General features: G+C 37.3%; 1 protein-coding gene across 1 annotated transcript in view; it reads right to left on the bottom strand.

Moving 5' to 3' along the window:
* The window catches only part of FAP (fibroblast activation protein alpha), an 89947-nt gene extending 73657 nt beyond the window's left edge, over positions 1-16290 (bottom strand). The window contains 3 exon segments of the mRNA XM_021004967.2: positions 4907-4951; positions 15416-15500; positions 15906-16290. Coding sequence (XP_020860626.1) covers positions 4907-4951; positions 15416-15500; positions 15906-15911 — 136 coding nt within the window. The 5' untranslated portion in view covers positions 15912-16290.
* Positions 16291-16883: the final 593 nt, after the last annotated feature.

Genomic DNA, 16883 nt, shown 5'->3' with positions numbered 1-16883 from the left:
AGAGCTAGAGACCTTAGAAATCATCTAGTCCAACCAGCTTCTTTTCATAGTTGAGGAAATGAAGGACCAAAAAGTTTATAACTTTTCCAAAGTCAAGGAGTGTCAGAGCCAAAACTTGAATCCAAGTCCTCTGATTCCACACCACTCTGAGTCTAGAAAAAGAAAGACATCCTAAAAGTGTAACTAGTTATCTTTCCTCAAAAAACTGTTCCCCGTCCCTCTCCTCTTTCCTTTCATTTTTATTCTCTTCCCACCCTAAATCACAGCACTAAAATATGTAAGTGGAGATATAAGATGGTCTATCTTTGTATTCAAAAGTCTTTATATGATTTTTATGGTTGTATATGTAAACATATATATATATATATATATAATATATAACTTTTATATGTAGCTTTGTATGATATTAACCAGATTTTTTAAAAAAAGCTTTATACCTTCTTCACAGCTTATGGATGGTCTTGTTACTAATTAGCTGAGTGACCTTTGTTAGCAAGTCAGCAATCTCTCTGGTCCTCAGTTTCCTCATTGATAAAATGATCTGGTTAAATTAAATGATCGCTAAGGTCCCTTCCAGCTCTGGTATGCTATGATTCTGTGGATGCTGAGTTGCATCTCAGTTAGAATCCCTTGTACCAAAAGGCCTATGGGATGATAAAAACCATAGCTTTAGGGCTAGAAGGGCCCTTGGAGGCCACAGCACCAAACTCCCTCATTTATAAGTAAGTGTTGTGTCTTTATCACAGCAAAATAACTGGTTTTATAGTAGCACACTCAGTTGATTACTCCAGCCATTTAACCAGTTAAGACTAATGTAGTTTTGTTCCATTAATCTGCACAGCTATTAATGCTATATTTTTTCCTAAATAAGTGATGTCAGACAGTAGTGATAGTGAGATAAGGGTTATTAGCTCCTTTTCAACCAGGAAGTGGATTGTCAACAGCATTACATTTTTCCTTTTTAAAAATTTTCCTATAATCTGCTTTCTCACATTTCCTCTCCAACCTAATTAAGCTTGAATTTATTCCATGATCATTTACTGCAAAAACTCTCCTGTTTAATTGAACTGTTATACATGAAACTCATACCATTTGTTTTATAAACCCTATTCAACTGACAGTAAACCATTTTACCAAAACAATAGCATTAGAAAAACGCTCCATATTTGCCTCATCCAATTTTTCTTAGAAATCCTACAAACAAATAGCAATCTGCTCCTAATGTAATGAGGGGGAAAAAATCACAACACAATTTGCAGTCAAAATGATTTTCTACTTGAAATATACTTGAGCTATGTCTACCCAATGCTGAAATGCTGAAACATATGGATGAAAATTGAAAAATTCAGTCAAATCATTTTGATGTTGGGAAGTATGGATATGTGTGTATGTGTGTGCATGTGTATAAATAATTGACTAAAATTTTCACTTTTCTTCTGAATTTTCATCCATCATGTAAAGACAATCTTAGAGATTTTTTTAAACTCTAACCCTTTTTTTTAGACCTAAACCTATTCCTAGGTTTATAGCTATGATCTTATATAATGAGCTTTATTTCTTCATAAAGATACTTCAGCTTATTTTCTTTACTTGTAGTCTTGCTTTTTTAAGCAATCTGTAAAAATTGATTTTAATCCTTACTGAACCATACTACAGAGTTAATTAAGATATTTCATACAAATTAATACATTATAGTACATATATAGTACATATGAAATAGTACAATTTATTTTGATCACATTTTAATTACAATATGGATTGTATCTAGGATCCTACATGAGAAAATGCCCAGTGCTTTTAATGATAGCAAGGTGATTACCAGGATAACTTTTTAACTCAAATATTCTCACGATAAAGCCTTCTGATTGCAAATCTTAGAATCTTCTAAAAAAAATCACAACCATAGGTGACTCAAAGGGCAATGCAGAGGCATGCATTGTGTACAAGTAGGCTATAATAAACTTCCAACGATGACCTATAAGCAAGAAGTGGCATATGAGACTTTAAATTTTTTTGTTCAGGACTTACGATTTCATAGGGTGAGTAACTTCTGGCATGGAAACTCTTCTATTGGTACAGTTTAGGAATTCATCTCTAATGCAGAGTCTTAGAGATTTGCCTGGGACATTGAGAAGTTAAGTGGCTTGCCCAGGGTGACACAGTTAGTCAAGCAGGACGTGAAGCCCAGTCTTCTTGACTTTCAGGCTAGATCTCTATGCACTATGATCTCCTGCCTCTCAGAAAGTGTATGACTAAAGGTAGTGGGTTGGTCATGCAATGAGACGGAGGGAGGAAGGAAGCTCATGGATAAGCCTCAGCACTACTCAGACATCCATTAAATCTAAAAATAGATAGATTGATGAATGAATGAATAGCTAGATAAGTTAATGAATGAATGAAGAAACAAATAAAAACAAAAATAGATAAGGAGGACCTCCAATGTGTTGAACACATTCTCTGCAGAGAAACTTTGGGAGAAAATTGTGGAAAGTCTTAACAGGATTAGAAGGCGTGGATGGGTCTCCAATGGAAGGAATTCCCACCTCTGTTGCAGCATTGAAGAAAGTATCTTGTTTTGTCCACTAAAATTTTACTCCAGTGTCCCATAAAAGCATAATAGTGACCCTGGGATCTCCAAACACATATCAGTAGAATATAGATTTCAACAAATTTTCCCTTTTTCTTTTAAATAATATTTTATTTCTTCCAATTACATAGTAAATAGAATTTTTACCATTCATTTTTTATAAAATTTTGAATGTCTTATTTACTCCATCTCTTCTGTCTTTCCCTCCTCCCAAAGATGGTAAGCAATTTGATATAGGTTACATATGTGCAGTCATACAAAGTCCAACAAACCTTCCATGCTAAAGAGGCTTCAGGTACAGCTTGATAGCTGATTTTTCATCATCTGAGGACCAGCCTAGTTACATTTAATAATAATAATATTTGTATAGAGCCTTAAGTTTTGCGAAGTACTTTATAAATATTGCCTTCTTTATCCTAATAACAACTCTGGGAGGTGGGTGCTATTCTTGTTCCCATTTTTAGATGAGAAAATTGAGGTAAACAGAGGTTAAGGGACTTGCCCAGGGTCACAAAGTTAGAAAGTATATAAGGCCAGATTTCAGCTCAGGTCTGTCTTGCACCCAAGTGCAACACTCTATCTGTTGTGCCATCTTGCTGCCTAGGTTTACAGAGCTTCATCATTAGTGAGTTGACCATCAGGCAATAAAATTTCTACCTATTAAGCTGCAAAATGGTTACAATCTGCACATGGAAGGGTAACCTATATAGATAAAGGATTGTGCTGCAATGGAAAGCATTATTTATTTTTGGAATATAGGTTGTCAACCTACCTTTATAACTGAGACATTAAAACTATTAGCATAATCGTAATTACTATTAATGCTAAATAGCACCCATTAACATCTATTTTTAAAAAGTATGTTCTAACTTATCTTTCTAGCTAACTATTTTCCCTCTCATCTCATTAATAATAAGTATACAATTCTTTTGGGGATCCCAGAGTCCCTAGTATAACTTCACTTTCAGGAGCAGTTTTTTTTTTAATGCCCTAAATTAGAACCTCTCATTTCACTTACTTGCTCAGGAAAATAATGCATGAGGTTATGTTCCATCTTCCTTTCTACCTAGTCATTTCTTTTATATGGGTGGGCGTTGTAAGTGCCATTGATCTTCAGGGAGAGCTTAGCATATGTTCTATTATGACTCAGAAAATATGTGTCAAGCAATTAATCAAGGGCTTTATTAATCCTGCTACCATGTACTATAATGCGCTTGGTCCACACCATCCCTCCATCCTCAAAGGGTAGACTGGGTTCTTAGAAATCATGTGCTGACAAGCCTGGAAACTTTTCATGCCAGAGTTAGGAGGTGGGAGAGAAGGGAAAGGAGGACAGATGGGTTGTCAACATTCCTCTCCAGGCTGCACTTGCTAATTCATCTCCACGGGACTTTCTCTCTCATGCCACAGAAAACTCTTCATCCTGGAAGCTTACTCTTCCACTGGATTAATTACACTGGAAATAGTCCCTGCCCCTTCAGCCTCTTCCCCTGATTAACTGGTTTTTCCCAGAACCTCCAATGAAAGGAGGAGGTCCAGGCCAAACGTATCTTCATTCCTCTCCATGTTACACTCCTGGCTCATTGCCTCAGGACTTTCTTTACCATGCCCGTACTCTGGGTACCTTTACCACCTTCCCCGCCCTTTGCAGCTCCTTTTGTGTCTTCCTCCACAAGAATTTAAGTTCCTAGAAGGTAACAGTTATTTTATTTTATTTTCTAATATGTGTATTTGCAAGGCTTAGCATAATGCCTAGCTCACAGTAAGTGCTCAGTGAATGCTTATTGACATGATGTGACTTGATGAGTGACTCCTCCAAACTGTGTAGCGTGCTGCTGTGCCTCTGTGGTGTACAGAGGCACAAGGAAGGAGGTAGAGCAGAGCCAGTGGGAGCACAGTGTAGCCAATCTTCCTTGAAGGGAAGGCATTTTATACTTGGCAACTGTAAGTCAGCATTTAGTTTGTTAATACCAGCTAAAATGTATGTAGAGCTAGATGGCTTGCAATTTGTTTTACAAACATTATCCCATTTGATCTTCATAACACGTGGGCTAGGCACTGTTTTATCCACATTTTACAGATAAGGAAACTGAGGCTGAGAGAGATTAACTGACCCACCAGGAGTCACACAGCTAGTCAGTATATGAGACAGGATTTGAACTCAGCTCTTCCTGACTCCAAGGCCAGCCCTCTATTCACTGCTCCACTTAGCTGTCTCAGTTTGACAGCTATGCTTTCCAGTGGATGTATAAAGGATAAAAGAAGGAGGGATACTGCTGTAAAAGGGTCTGTGTATTAGGGTTTGAATTTAGGCCCTACCTCCATGTTGGTCTCCATTGGATTCTTCATGAGTAGAGAAAGATCCTAAAGACATAGCAAGGAAGAACTTTTTAAGCATCACTTACCTATTCTTCTTTCACATCAGAGATCTAAAACTGGAAGGGACCTAAAAGAAGGCCCAAAGTCTTTTTTTTAAATTTTTTCCTTTTTTTACTATAGATGAGCAAATTGAAGCCCAGAGAAATTAAGCAACTTATCTGAGGTGACATAAAAAGGAAGAATCAGAGGCAAGGTTTGAATGAAGGTCCTCTGACCACAGACTCAAGATTTTTTCCACTGTAACTTTGGCAAAGGTTGTATGAATTGCCTAGTGCTTTATTGTGGTTGCTTAAATTTCTAATTCTTCTAAATTTAATTTAATCCAATTCAATAAACATTTATTCAGTACTTATTATGCACAAAACACCTTTGTAAGGCTGAGGATAAGAAGAAAATGTCCCTCCATCAAGGGGTTCATTCTCTTGGAGGAAAATGAAAATGCTTAATACATTTAAAACCCTGCTTTCTCTCCTTAAAATGGTTAAAAGTCTGCTAAAATGTCACCCTACAAGCAGAACCGACTCTCATAAAAATCTTTATGGTGATGCCCCATACACGCTTATTGCTAATCCAATATTTACCTTGACACAAATTTTCACCTTTGAATTAGCATCTATTTTTATTGAACTTGACAGCTTTTTCTGCATTAATGCAGTCAAAGAAATAGTATCAACAACCAACTTGACATGTGTAGTCCAGAGTAAATAAAAGATTCTGAGGAGAAAAATGCCTTGTTTTCTATCATTTTTCCTTCCATATTTGTCTTTGCTCTCTACACTGATTCTTAATTGATATTTTATGTAACTTTACCTAACTGTTTATCCTCCATGTAGTGTTTTTATTTGGCTATTTTATAAATGTATGACTTATCAGTGTAGACCCTCAGATTGCTAATTCTCAGGAGCAGGGCTAATGAAGTGTAACTTGCTACAGTTATATAACAGTTTGTATAGCTGTATACAGTTAGGCTCTAATAAGTACTTCCTCAAGGCTAATGGAAATGGTTGATGGGCAGTGGTGGGCAGTCATGAAAGTGCTGGATTTGGGTCAGAGGACCTGAGTTTGAATGTTGGCTCTGTCCCTTCCTAGCTATGAGGTTTGGGCATGGTAAATTAACCTCTTTAGACCTCAGTTTCTTTATCAGAAGAATAAGTGGAGATGGACTAAATGATCTTCAATGTCCCCCTCTAATTCTAAAACTATTATCCTTTTATGAAAATCATCTGGACTCCTTCATTCAACAACTATTTATTAAATATCTAGTGCGCATTAATAGGTGCTGGACTTTAAATTAGACATGGTCCATTTTTGTAAGGATCTTAAAATCTGGTCAGAATGATAAAACATTTATACAGATAAAGAGAAAAGAAATTAGAATATGGCAATTTACATAATAAAAGAACAAAGGATATGAGACCAAATGAGGGCTATGATTCTGCCTGCAGAGGATACTGCCATTTTCACAGAAAAAGGAAGAATTTGGTGCTTTCTATGTTTTCTTTTGTTGATTTTAGATCTAGAATTTGGTAGCTATGCTCCTGTCAACCTGACTAGGTGAAAGAAACAACCATAGATTTAGAGATAGAAGAGATCTCAGGGACAATGAAGTCCAAACCTTTCATTTTACAAAAGGGGAAATTGAGGCTGAGAAAGGTTGTGACTTGCCTAGGGCTACATAGCCAAGAAATATGAGCCAGCACTCAAATTGAATTCTTCCTAACTCTAAGTCAAGCACTCCAACCATTACACCATCTAGCTACCTCAAATGATAATAGATTTGAGATACCATAAACTTTTCCTATTGATACTAGGGATTGAAACATGGTATAGATGTTCTTTTCATATGTACTGCTGAATTTTTTTTTTCAAATTGTAAACCTTGAGTGAATAAATCATCAGAGGCCATAATGTTGTTCAGTACTATCCAATTCTTCACGAACCCATGGACCATATTGTCTGTGGGGTTTTCTTGGCAAAGATGCTAAGCGTGGTTTGCTATTTCTTTCTTTAATGGATTAAGGTAAATAGAGATTAAGTGACCTGCCCAGGGTCACATAGCTACTAAGTGGCTCAGACTGGATTTGAACTCAGGTCTTCCTGACTCCAGTCCCAGCTCTCTATCCACTGAATCACCTAGCTGCCTACTTGAAAACATGCAGTAGAGCAATAATGAAGCAGCCTTAGGGCAAGCTATGGACATGGAGCAAGAGGAAGCAGGGAGGAGAAACCATATGGATCATTAATTAAACCCAAAGATGTCATTGAGTGTAGTCCACCAATGGCTTTGGTACCAGAAAGCTAGAATAGGACTCCATGCTTAGAAGCAGGATGAACAACAAAGACCAGCATACATGGCCAAGGAAGTGCTTGAGTAACTGCCCAGATTAATTGAGAACAGAAAGGTAGAGCCTCTTTTTTAAGAGTATATTGTAGGCCAGGCTGAGGCAGGGTAGCAATACATCCCCCGAATGCATGGGCTGTGCAATGAAGGATCATTTAAAGAATAAGAACTCCAGCTGCCTGGGGAATTACTGAAGGGGATAGAGGAGATGGAAAAAATAGAAAGACCTACTGAGTATGTGAAGCAAATGGGGCTTCTGAAGATGAGCAGTGGCAGAACTTGTTTTTAATTTTTGGCTTTGACACAGAGGAAGAGAAGGAGACATCTAAGCTGTGGAAAAGTTGGCTAACTGAGGAGGGCTGTAAGCAGTGCCTCAGGTGAACGAAGCTGGGAACTCCCTTAAAGATGGCAGCCGCTGAATATGATGTAGATGATGGAAAAGAGCACTGGTTTTGGAAGCAGAAGACCTGGACAAAATATCAGCTCTTCTATCTATACAGCTTTGGAAACATCCCCACTTCTCTGGGCCTCATTTTCCCAGCTGTAAAAAGAGGAGTTTGGCCTAGATTATTTCACAGGTGTTTTCAAGCTCTAAATGCTATTTTCCTGTACTTTGCCAAGTCAAATTCAATCTCTTCAGACTGAGGTAATATGCTGAGTATGAGATAAGATTTGAGAAAATGAAAAAAGAATTGTCCAGAAAGGAAAAATCTATAGTTCCCCTAAAGTATGTAGAGAAAGATGGGATTGACTGGAAAAATCTCTATAACATGGTAACTAGCTCTTATTATTAGGATCATGGAATCACAGATTAGAGGGCATCTAGTTCAAATCCCTCATTTTATAGGGGAGAAAGCTAAATCCCTGGAGAGGGAAAATAACTTGCTAGGACAGGTCAAATTCCCCAGGGTCTCATGTGATAATAAGTGCCAGAGACGGATTTGAACCCAGGTCCTCTAACTCCAAATCCAGAGCCTTCACCACTGTACCAAAGGACATATTTTGTTTTTAGGGACAAAGTAGGAGATATATGGAGGACAGAAGAAAGAGCTTGTGGTTCTCACTCCCAGGAACATAAGGTGGTTTGAGGAAACTGAGTACAAGATAGTGGTAGAGGTCTATACCCCAAAGAGATCAAAGAAAGAGGAAAAAGCCCAATGTAGACAAAAGTATTTACAGCACTACTTTTTGTGGTGGCAAAAAATTGGAAACTGAAGGGATGTCCATTATTTGGGGAATGGCTAAACAAGTTGTTATATATGATTGTGATGGAATATTATTATGCTGTAAGAAATTATGAAGGGAATGGTTTCAGGGGAAAAAACCTGGGAAGACTTCTATGAATAGAACCAGGAGAATAATCTATATGGTAACAGTAAGACTGCAAAGATAATCAACTTTGAAAAACATAGTAACTCTGATCAACATGATGATCCACCACAATTCCAAAGGACCTGAGATAAAATACACTGTCCATCAACAGATAGAGAACTGATGGATGAGTACAAATTGAAGCAAATATCTTTCTTTCTTTCTTTCTTTCTTTCTTTCTTTCTTTCTTTCTTTCTTTCTTTCTTTCTTTCTTTCTTTCTTTCTTTCTCTCTCTCTCTTCCTTCCTTCCTTCCTTCCTTCCTTCCTTCTTCCTTCCTTCCTTCCTTCCTTCCTCCTTCTTCCTTCTTTCCTTCCTTCCTTCTTTCCTTCCTTCCTTCTTTCCTTCCTTCCTTTTTTCCTTCCTTCCTTCCTTTCTTTCTTTTCCTTCTGTCTGCCTTTCTTTCTTCCTTTCTCTCTTTTTCTTTTTTTAATTGAATACGACTAATCAATGCAAAAATTTGTTTTGCTTGACAATGAGTTGTGTTGTTCTTGCCTTCTCAGGAGGTAGGGGAGGGAGAAAATTTGAAACTGAAAAAAGACTATTTAAAAGTTAAAAAGGTGGAGGGGGGTGAATAACAGCAGGTAGATGAAAATCAAGAATTCCCTAATACACACTAAGTTCTTAGCTTGTTGGTGCAAGAGACTTTAGAGACTGATGTGGAATAAAGTCAACCCAATGCAGAGGGGTCTAGAAGTGGCAAGTGGATATACCCTGTGCTAGGAAGACATTGGCAGTAATTTCCCTTCATTTAAAGGTCTAACTGAAAGACCTAATGCTACATGTACAAGGTTACAAAACAAGCAACACAATTCTGGTTAGATCAATACTTCCAAATGCTGTGGGATGTGGAATGTTGTCAGGTGTTTGGTCCAGGAATGGCAGCCTGGAACCCTGCCAACCTTGTCCCTTATGCAACATGGTGACTAATTATCTCCTTCAGGCCCTGACTTTCAGGGATTATTAGTTAGTATAGCAGTAGTCCTTGGGCATAATTCCTCTGGGTAATAATAATTGCTGACATTTATTTAGCACTTTATGATTTGCTAAGCATTTATACTGTACAGTCTCATTTGTTCTTCATAACATCCTTTGAGATTGGATAGCTGCTAACTTCTCCAAATTAAATTTCAAAGTAAATATCTGGTTGATGAATTGAACTCACTCTCTTCACCCCTCCCCGAAAACCCCATCACCACAATTTTTACCTGTAGCTACTGTCTGAGAAAAATAAATTAACTCTGGGCAGGGTGTGATTTGGAGAGGGCAAGTGTGGAATTAATGTGTTATTAATATCTCCATGTTATAGATAAAGAAACCAAAGCTTAGAGAGGTTAAATGACTTGTCTATGGTCACACAGCTAATAAATGTCATAGGTAAGATTTAAACTCAGGTCTTTCCTGACTCAATTCCTGCATGTTTCCATTACATGCCTCAAAAGTTTGAGTGTAGGATTATGGAAAGAAAGTGATCATGTATCAATGTAGGTTTAAATGACTTAATTTCAAGACAAAGAGAACAACTGAATTCATTGTTTTCTGTCATGGTATCCATATTTGATGCTGTACCCTGATTGTTTCACATACATAAGAACTGTCTCCCTAATAATAATGTAAATGCATGTATTGTGAGGATAGGAGGCACACAATAAATATGAACGCATTTCAATTTCCCTCTTGTAATATTTCAATATTAAAATGTAATCTTTTGCTTTTGCTGGAACCATCCTTTTGGCAACCATCATTTATGATCTCTAATAGTTGAGCAGAAGTTGAAATGAATTTTAAAAACATATCCTTCTTCTAAATATATCTAACACTTACTTGATTAACACTTAATTCCTGACAGTGCCCTTATACTCAATTTGTTGGCCCATCTTTTGCATAGTTACTCATAACCACTTAAACACTAATTAACTGTGTTTTAATTATTTGTAATTTTCTGACTTTTATGTGAGTGCAAAGCAGAAAATTGTTTCAATTATGAATCCAAGAAATTACAATTCACAAAAATGATTCACAAACAAGTTAATGATGCTTTCATCTTCCTTTTTCAACTCTTTCTTGAAACTTCATAATAACACTTATTTGGGATTCTGTTGATATTATTGTATTATTATGGACCTAGAGGTTGAGGGCAAAATCTTTAAAAAGGCTATGACCTTATTAATACATCTGATGATCTCTTCCCCCCCTTTTTTTACATTCATCAATAATATGGTACAATATGGTTAGGAAGGTGAGTCCCCAAATGCCTGGTGCATCACTTTTCCCTGTCCCTCTGGCCCTCATACAATGAGGACCACACAACTGTCCTGAAGTGAAATTTCCTTATCTTGTTTACAAAGTGACAGAGTAGGGCACAGATGGCACATATCTCCTAGCTCCGGAAAACTAACAAAACATCTGTTTGTGCACAGTCATCAACCCCATCTCTGATGTGGAGCCATTTACTGAGCTAGCACCTCAGTGATTCTAAAAAAGGAATTATAGATACAGAGACAGAAAGGACCTCCGAGGCCATTGAGTTCAAGTGAGGAAACTGAAGTCTAGAGAGGTTATAATGATTTGCCCAAGGTCACACAGGTAGTAAGTGTCAGAGGAGGGATTTGAACGTAGGTCCTCTAACTCTTTGCTCTGTCCAGTGTACCACACTGTCTAAGATGTGGTTCTATTTCTGAGCCACTGGATTTCTGGCAAAAGTGGGAATAAATGCTTAGTTCTTCTACTCTTTGTATTACTCTCCCAGGGCAGCACAGGATTAAGAAAAATAACTTAAACAGACTCACTGCTTATATCACACTTTGGTCCTTTCTTATTGATCTCTCTACAACTCTGTATTTACATTTTCCACTGCCATACTTACTGTCCTCTACTAATCATCCCCTGGCCAAAGTTGATCTATTTTACAAATGTTTTATCTCTGCATAAAAATGAGGGTGATGAAATTAGCTTTTGGGGAGGAGGATTATATTCAGTCAACCAACCATTTCCCTGAAAGCTAATTTGGAAAAGTTACTAACCGATCATGTAAAATTCCTTTCAATTTTTAAAAACTCAATAATTTAAAAGGAATTAGGTTTCTGTTTTCCCCAACTTCAAAAAGTCTTCACTTAGGTTATTATTGAACTCCTTTTGACTACCTGTTTCAAATATAGCTTGCTGATGAGTTAAGATCTATTTACTCACTTGGAATTTAAGAAGCTGGCTATGGTGTGAGCAGTGGATTAGGGTTCTAGAGGATCAGGGTTCAAATTCTCCCTCTGATTCTTGTTCTCTGTAATTTTGGGCAAGTGAATTCTTCTCCCTGTGCTTCAGTTTCCTCATGAAATGAGGTCATTGGATTCCATGGCTTCTTTCATCATTCCTTCTAGCTCTAAATCTATGATCCTATGATTTGATTGAATGATAGTTTAAAAAAGTTATTTTCAAGTCATTGGGCGTATACAAAAATACTGTTTTTATTAGGGCTATTTTTTGGACATTTTCAGCCTCAAGGTCATTCGGTAGAAACATTCCCATGAGGGTAAAAAACAAGACAAAAATCAAATCCAACTTGAAATAATGGGAAACATGAATTTAATGACATTGGGAGCCTCTGTTTCATGCTACTACTGCAATCAAACAAATTAAACCAGTCAACCAGCCTCCTTTCTTGGTTGCTTCCTAAGCAGAACATTTTAGTAAGGTGGACATGATGTGCAAAGTCAGAGAGATAGAGAGTTATGGGTAAGTCATGGCAGGAAGAGGTGTGCAATGTGTAGAACTCTGCTTATCTGACCCTGGCCAATTCAGTTTAACACCCTCCTCGTTCTCAGTTTCTTCCTCTTTAAAACAAGCATTTGTCATTGGACTAGAAAGTCACTGAGGTCTCTTTCAGCTTAGGATCCATGGTCCTCTGTCCTATTAGGATTAATGATGGATTATCATCTAAGAACCTAGATCCAAAGCAGAACAGAGGTGTTAAATCTTTTGCTTTTTGAGTATTTTTATAGTCAGATATGACTTTTTGGGCTCTTTTTGTTTTTGGCGAGGCAATTGGAGTTAAGTGACTTGACGAGAGTCACACAGCTAGTGAGTGTTATGTGTCTGAGGCTAGATTTGAACTCAGTCCTCCTGACTTTAGGAACGGTGCTCTATCCACTGTGCCACAAAGCTGCCCCATGGACTCTTAAATTAAAATGATTTTCTCCTATTTCATGTTAGCCTATGATTTAAATTGTATTGATCTCTAAGTTGTCACTGACCATGAATACTGAACTCTCAGGATAGAAGTGAAATACCTGGTCTCGAGTGTGCGTTAGTATTGGGATGCCAGGGTTAGCTGCATGCAATGTACTAACTAGGTGGTTATCTGAACAAACACACCAACCTATTTCTTTCACTGCGAATGGCTTGGTTTTTGTTAAGTCTCTCTCTGGGTTCAAATACAGTCTGAGTTATGAATGGGCTCAGAGATTATTAAAATTTCAGAATTTCTTTAATTGTCTAACCCTTGCCTCAACCAAAGCTGGGGAAAATTTCTCCCTTTTAGAGTAAGCCTCCTGTTTCTCAAACTTGAACAGTACATACTGACTTTAGTGAAAATCACTACACATGTCTATATTTTTAATAGTAGGGAAGAAAAATAAGCATTTATATAGTACCTACTGTGTACCAGGCACTGTGTTAAGTGCTTTTACAAATATTACCTCATTTGATCCTCATTTGGGATCTCAGTAGGGAATGGAATAACATTTGAGAAAATTATGTTTAATGTTTTGCTCTGGGTTATACAACTAGTGTCTGAAGTCATATTCGAACTCAGGTCTTCCCAATTCACAGGCCCAGTGCTCTATCCACTATGTCACCAACTGCCTTTGACAAGAACAATTTCAAATAGCATATGAACAAAAACAGCTTCGGAGTGAGGAAGCCCAGGAACAAAGTCCTGCCTCTGACCTCCTGGCTGAGTGACCCTAGGCAATTCACATAACTTCTTAGTGCCCAGGGAAACTTTCTAAGACTGTAAGTTTCAAAGTAGGTTCCCATCTGCATTGGTAGAGAGAGTGTCTTCATTGGGAGTTCACTAATAAAATCATGAGTTTGGTTAAAAAAAAAAAAGGATATTAGTGGTTAAATTCCAAAACTCAAAGGTCAGTCTATTCTTTTCTATAGGTGTGAGTATGAGAGGCATGCAGGTACATAAGTGTGAGTATATGTGCCTAAAATGGAGTTAGAACCAAATATGCTCTTTTTGTCCCCAAGTATTCATTTTGAGGCAACAAGTGGAAGTAGTCATTTCATGTTCTCTCGGGTTACTAAAAATCAGGTGCTATTTTCAACTAGATTAGCACTCAAAGGGGTCAAAATCAGTTCTGAACTACCACCTGACCACTGCAATTGTAAACTGCCATAAAACCACTCAAGTGAAATCCTGATCTTTTTTACTCAGTGTAAAAGGGACACCTCAACAGCCTGTGAACATTCCTTTGGGACCAGATAGCAACAAGAAGTGACAAAAAGCATCGAAGACAAGAAACTATTTTTAATAACGACATTCTGAATACTGCTTTTCACCCTCTGTTAAATCCTATCCCCTTTCTAAATCTGTGAAAATCTTGTGGAAGTTTTGCAAATTTGCAAGGAATGTATTTTCTGAGGCCCATTTTCATTGTAGTCCTCCTCGGAGCTCATGGAGCATTCAAGCTCTCTCTCTCTCTCTCTCTCTCTCTCTCTCTCTCTCTCTCTCTCTCTGTCTGTGTGTGTGTGTGTGTGTGGTGTGTGTGTTAACTTGAAGAATCACACCGGTTCCATTTGATGTCCCTAATCCTATGAATTTACTTTCAGCTGAAGGCATCTCTTTGCTAGTACAATGCATTATCCATATATTTACCAAACATCAGAGCCTGGAGTGTTTTAGCAATTTTTTTTCTTTTTGTTTACAAGGTAAGGCTTTTTTTTCCAAAAAAGATTTACATAAGGAAGCTATGCCACCAAATCCATAGGTTATCCTTGCCTAGACATTTAACTTAAAATTCAAACCACCCCATAGGGTAAGGGAAAAGTGTTTGCTTTCCAGTGAAAAGCTAAAATAAAATTTAATCTAAGCTATTCGTCTGGTGACACTTTCCTTTTCTGCCTGCCCACCATGGGTTGTTACCATAATACATGCTCATTTTTAGAAACTAGTATTCTTTAGTCCAACTTTGAATGTAAGAGCCTACTCATTCTCTGATCTGGGTCCAAATTTATGTCTTTCAGCAAGAAAGCCAATACCTAGGTATTACTGGGCTACTTAATCGATTCTTCCAGTGTTTAAATGAATACTTTCATTTTCTCTATAGTATACTCAGATATTCCTGAGACTTTCCATCCCACAAAGATGATTTTTTTCCTAAGTAAACCTGAGAACAAGGCTGATGAAGTACCAAAATTACTTTGAATCCATTAAATCAATGTCATTTTGAATAGACAAAGTAAATTCATATGGCATGGATGATACTTAAGAGAATTGGTGGGTGTCAGGTGTTAAAATTTCACCTTGAATCTCTATATTGGTATCTTCATTGGTTTAGTATATCTCTAATCTGTGATACTAATATTATTATATGATTTTTTAAAGCCTTATGAAGGCTAACAGGCTATCTTTGACAAATAAAAGCTCAGGAGATGTTTAAATCACTTTGGAACATGGGTAGCAACATCACCAGTTTCTAGATGTTATGGGGAAACAGGGTAACCCACAGTTAGGTCTTACCTCTCGGTGGACGTAAAACAATGCAGACCACAAGCAAGGCAAGTAGAACGCAGGTGACGACTCCAAGGACAATTTTGAGCCAGAGCTAAACACAGAGAGAGAGAGAGAGAGAGAGAGAGAGAGAGAGAGAGAGACACACACACACACACACACACACACACACACACACACACACACACATACAAGTTAGTTGTATTCTCGGGGTCTGTTCAAATGTTGAAACGTCAAAAAGATGTTTGCATCTAAATCCTCCTGCTCCCACCCCACAAAGCATTTGATTGTCTTCTTCCACTGATCTGACTGTAATTGCTGGAACCCATCCAAATCTGCAACTATGTTTCTACAGTATATTTAGCACAATTTCCCATCCCCAGCCCCCTCCAGGAAGTAAATACTAATGGACAAAAGTCTCACCTTCTAAACCGAAAAATCTCCTAACAATAGGTCCAACACTTTTTCTTTAAAAGACATCTACTTTCCATATACTAACCTTCATTTTTCCAGATGTTTCTGAAGCAAAGAAAATCCTCTCTTCGGAGTGTGGGTCACTGGATCTATGAGAGCAGTTAAAAAGAAGCAGTCTGTTTTCGCAGTTGGAGGCCAAACCAAGACCAGATTTTTTTTTTCCGCGTACTTTTGAATGCTGTGCCAAATTTCAAAGGATTTCTGTAAAATTAGAAACAGATTTTGGGGGTTTTCTTGGCCTTAAAATGACCTGTGGGTGGCTCTAGGGAGGCTTTATAGCTCCCCCCTCCTTGTAAATTGTACACCAACATCTGCTTACGTTGACATATAGTTTTGTTTTTTGTTTTTTGTTTTGTTTTTTTTTAAAATACATGTCCAGTTTTATGTTTCATTTTCCCCTGGAAATCACTTGCAGGATGCTTTGGAAAACCACTGGGTTTAAAATAACTTTATTTGCAACTAAATGAAGGATTAAAAGTAAAACATTGTTTTCTCTCTATGTGTACAGTCTGCCCAACTTTTAACGGCAGATGACAATGAGGGCATATAGGACCATACAAGAAATAAAATTAACCTTGTCTACTCTGTCTCTATGGGGAGCTTAAGAAATCCTTAAAGAAATAACTATTTCTCTCAGTCCAATTCCTTTGTCCATATAGCTTCATGCAATTTTGTTAAATGTAAACATTCTTTTAAAATCAAATGTCTTAATTAAATTAAAGAATAAAGACTGCCTGATATGATTGAGTATAACTTAGATATGTAGGAACATGTTGTAAAAACTAAGATAAATAAATAATTCGCCAAATGCCCACGAGCAAAGTGGGAATGATTGTTAGAAATGTCCTATTTTTTCCTCCTGAAATAAAATAGATTTCTAGGTAGTTCTGGAATGAGGAACCCAAGAATATGGACGGTATATTAAAATTGGCTAGTCAGTGTTATTGTTTGCTATTTATTTTAGCCTACTGGTCTGGGTACCAGCTGAGTTCTCCTCCAGCAG

This window comes from Phascolarctos cinereus, unplaced genomic scaffold, assembly GCF_003287225.1.
Source record: "Phascolarctos cinereus isolate Bilbo 61053 unplaced genomic scaffold, phaCin_HiC Scaffold_726;HRSCAF=1367, whole genome shotgun sequence".
NCBI classification, from domain to species: domain Eukaryota; kingdom Metazoa; phylum Chordata; class Mammalia; order Diprotodontia; family Phascolarctidae; genus Phascolarctos; species Phascolarctos cinereus.
This window is presented reverse-complemented; position numbering and strand designations above follow the sequence as displayed.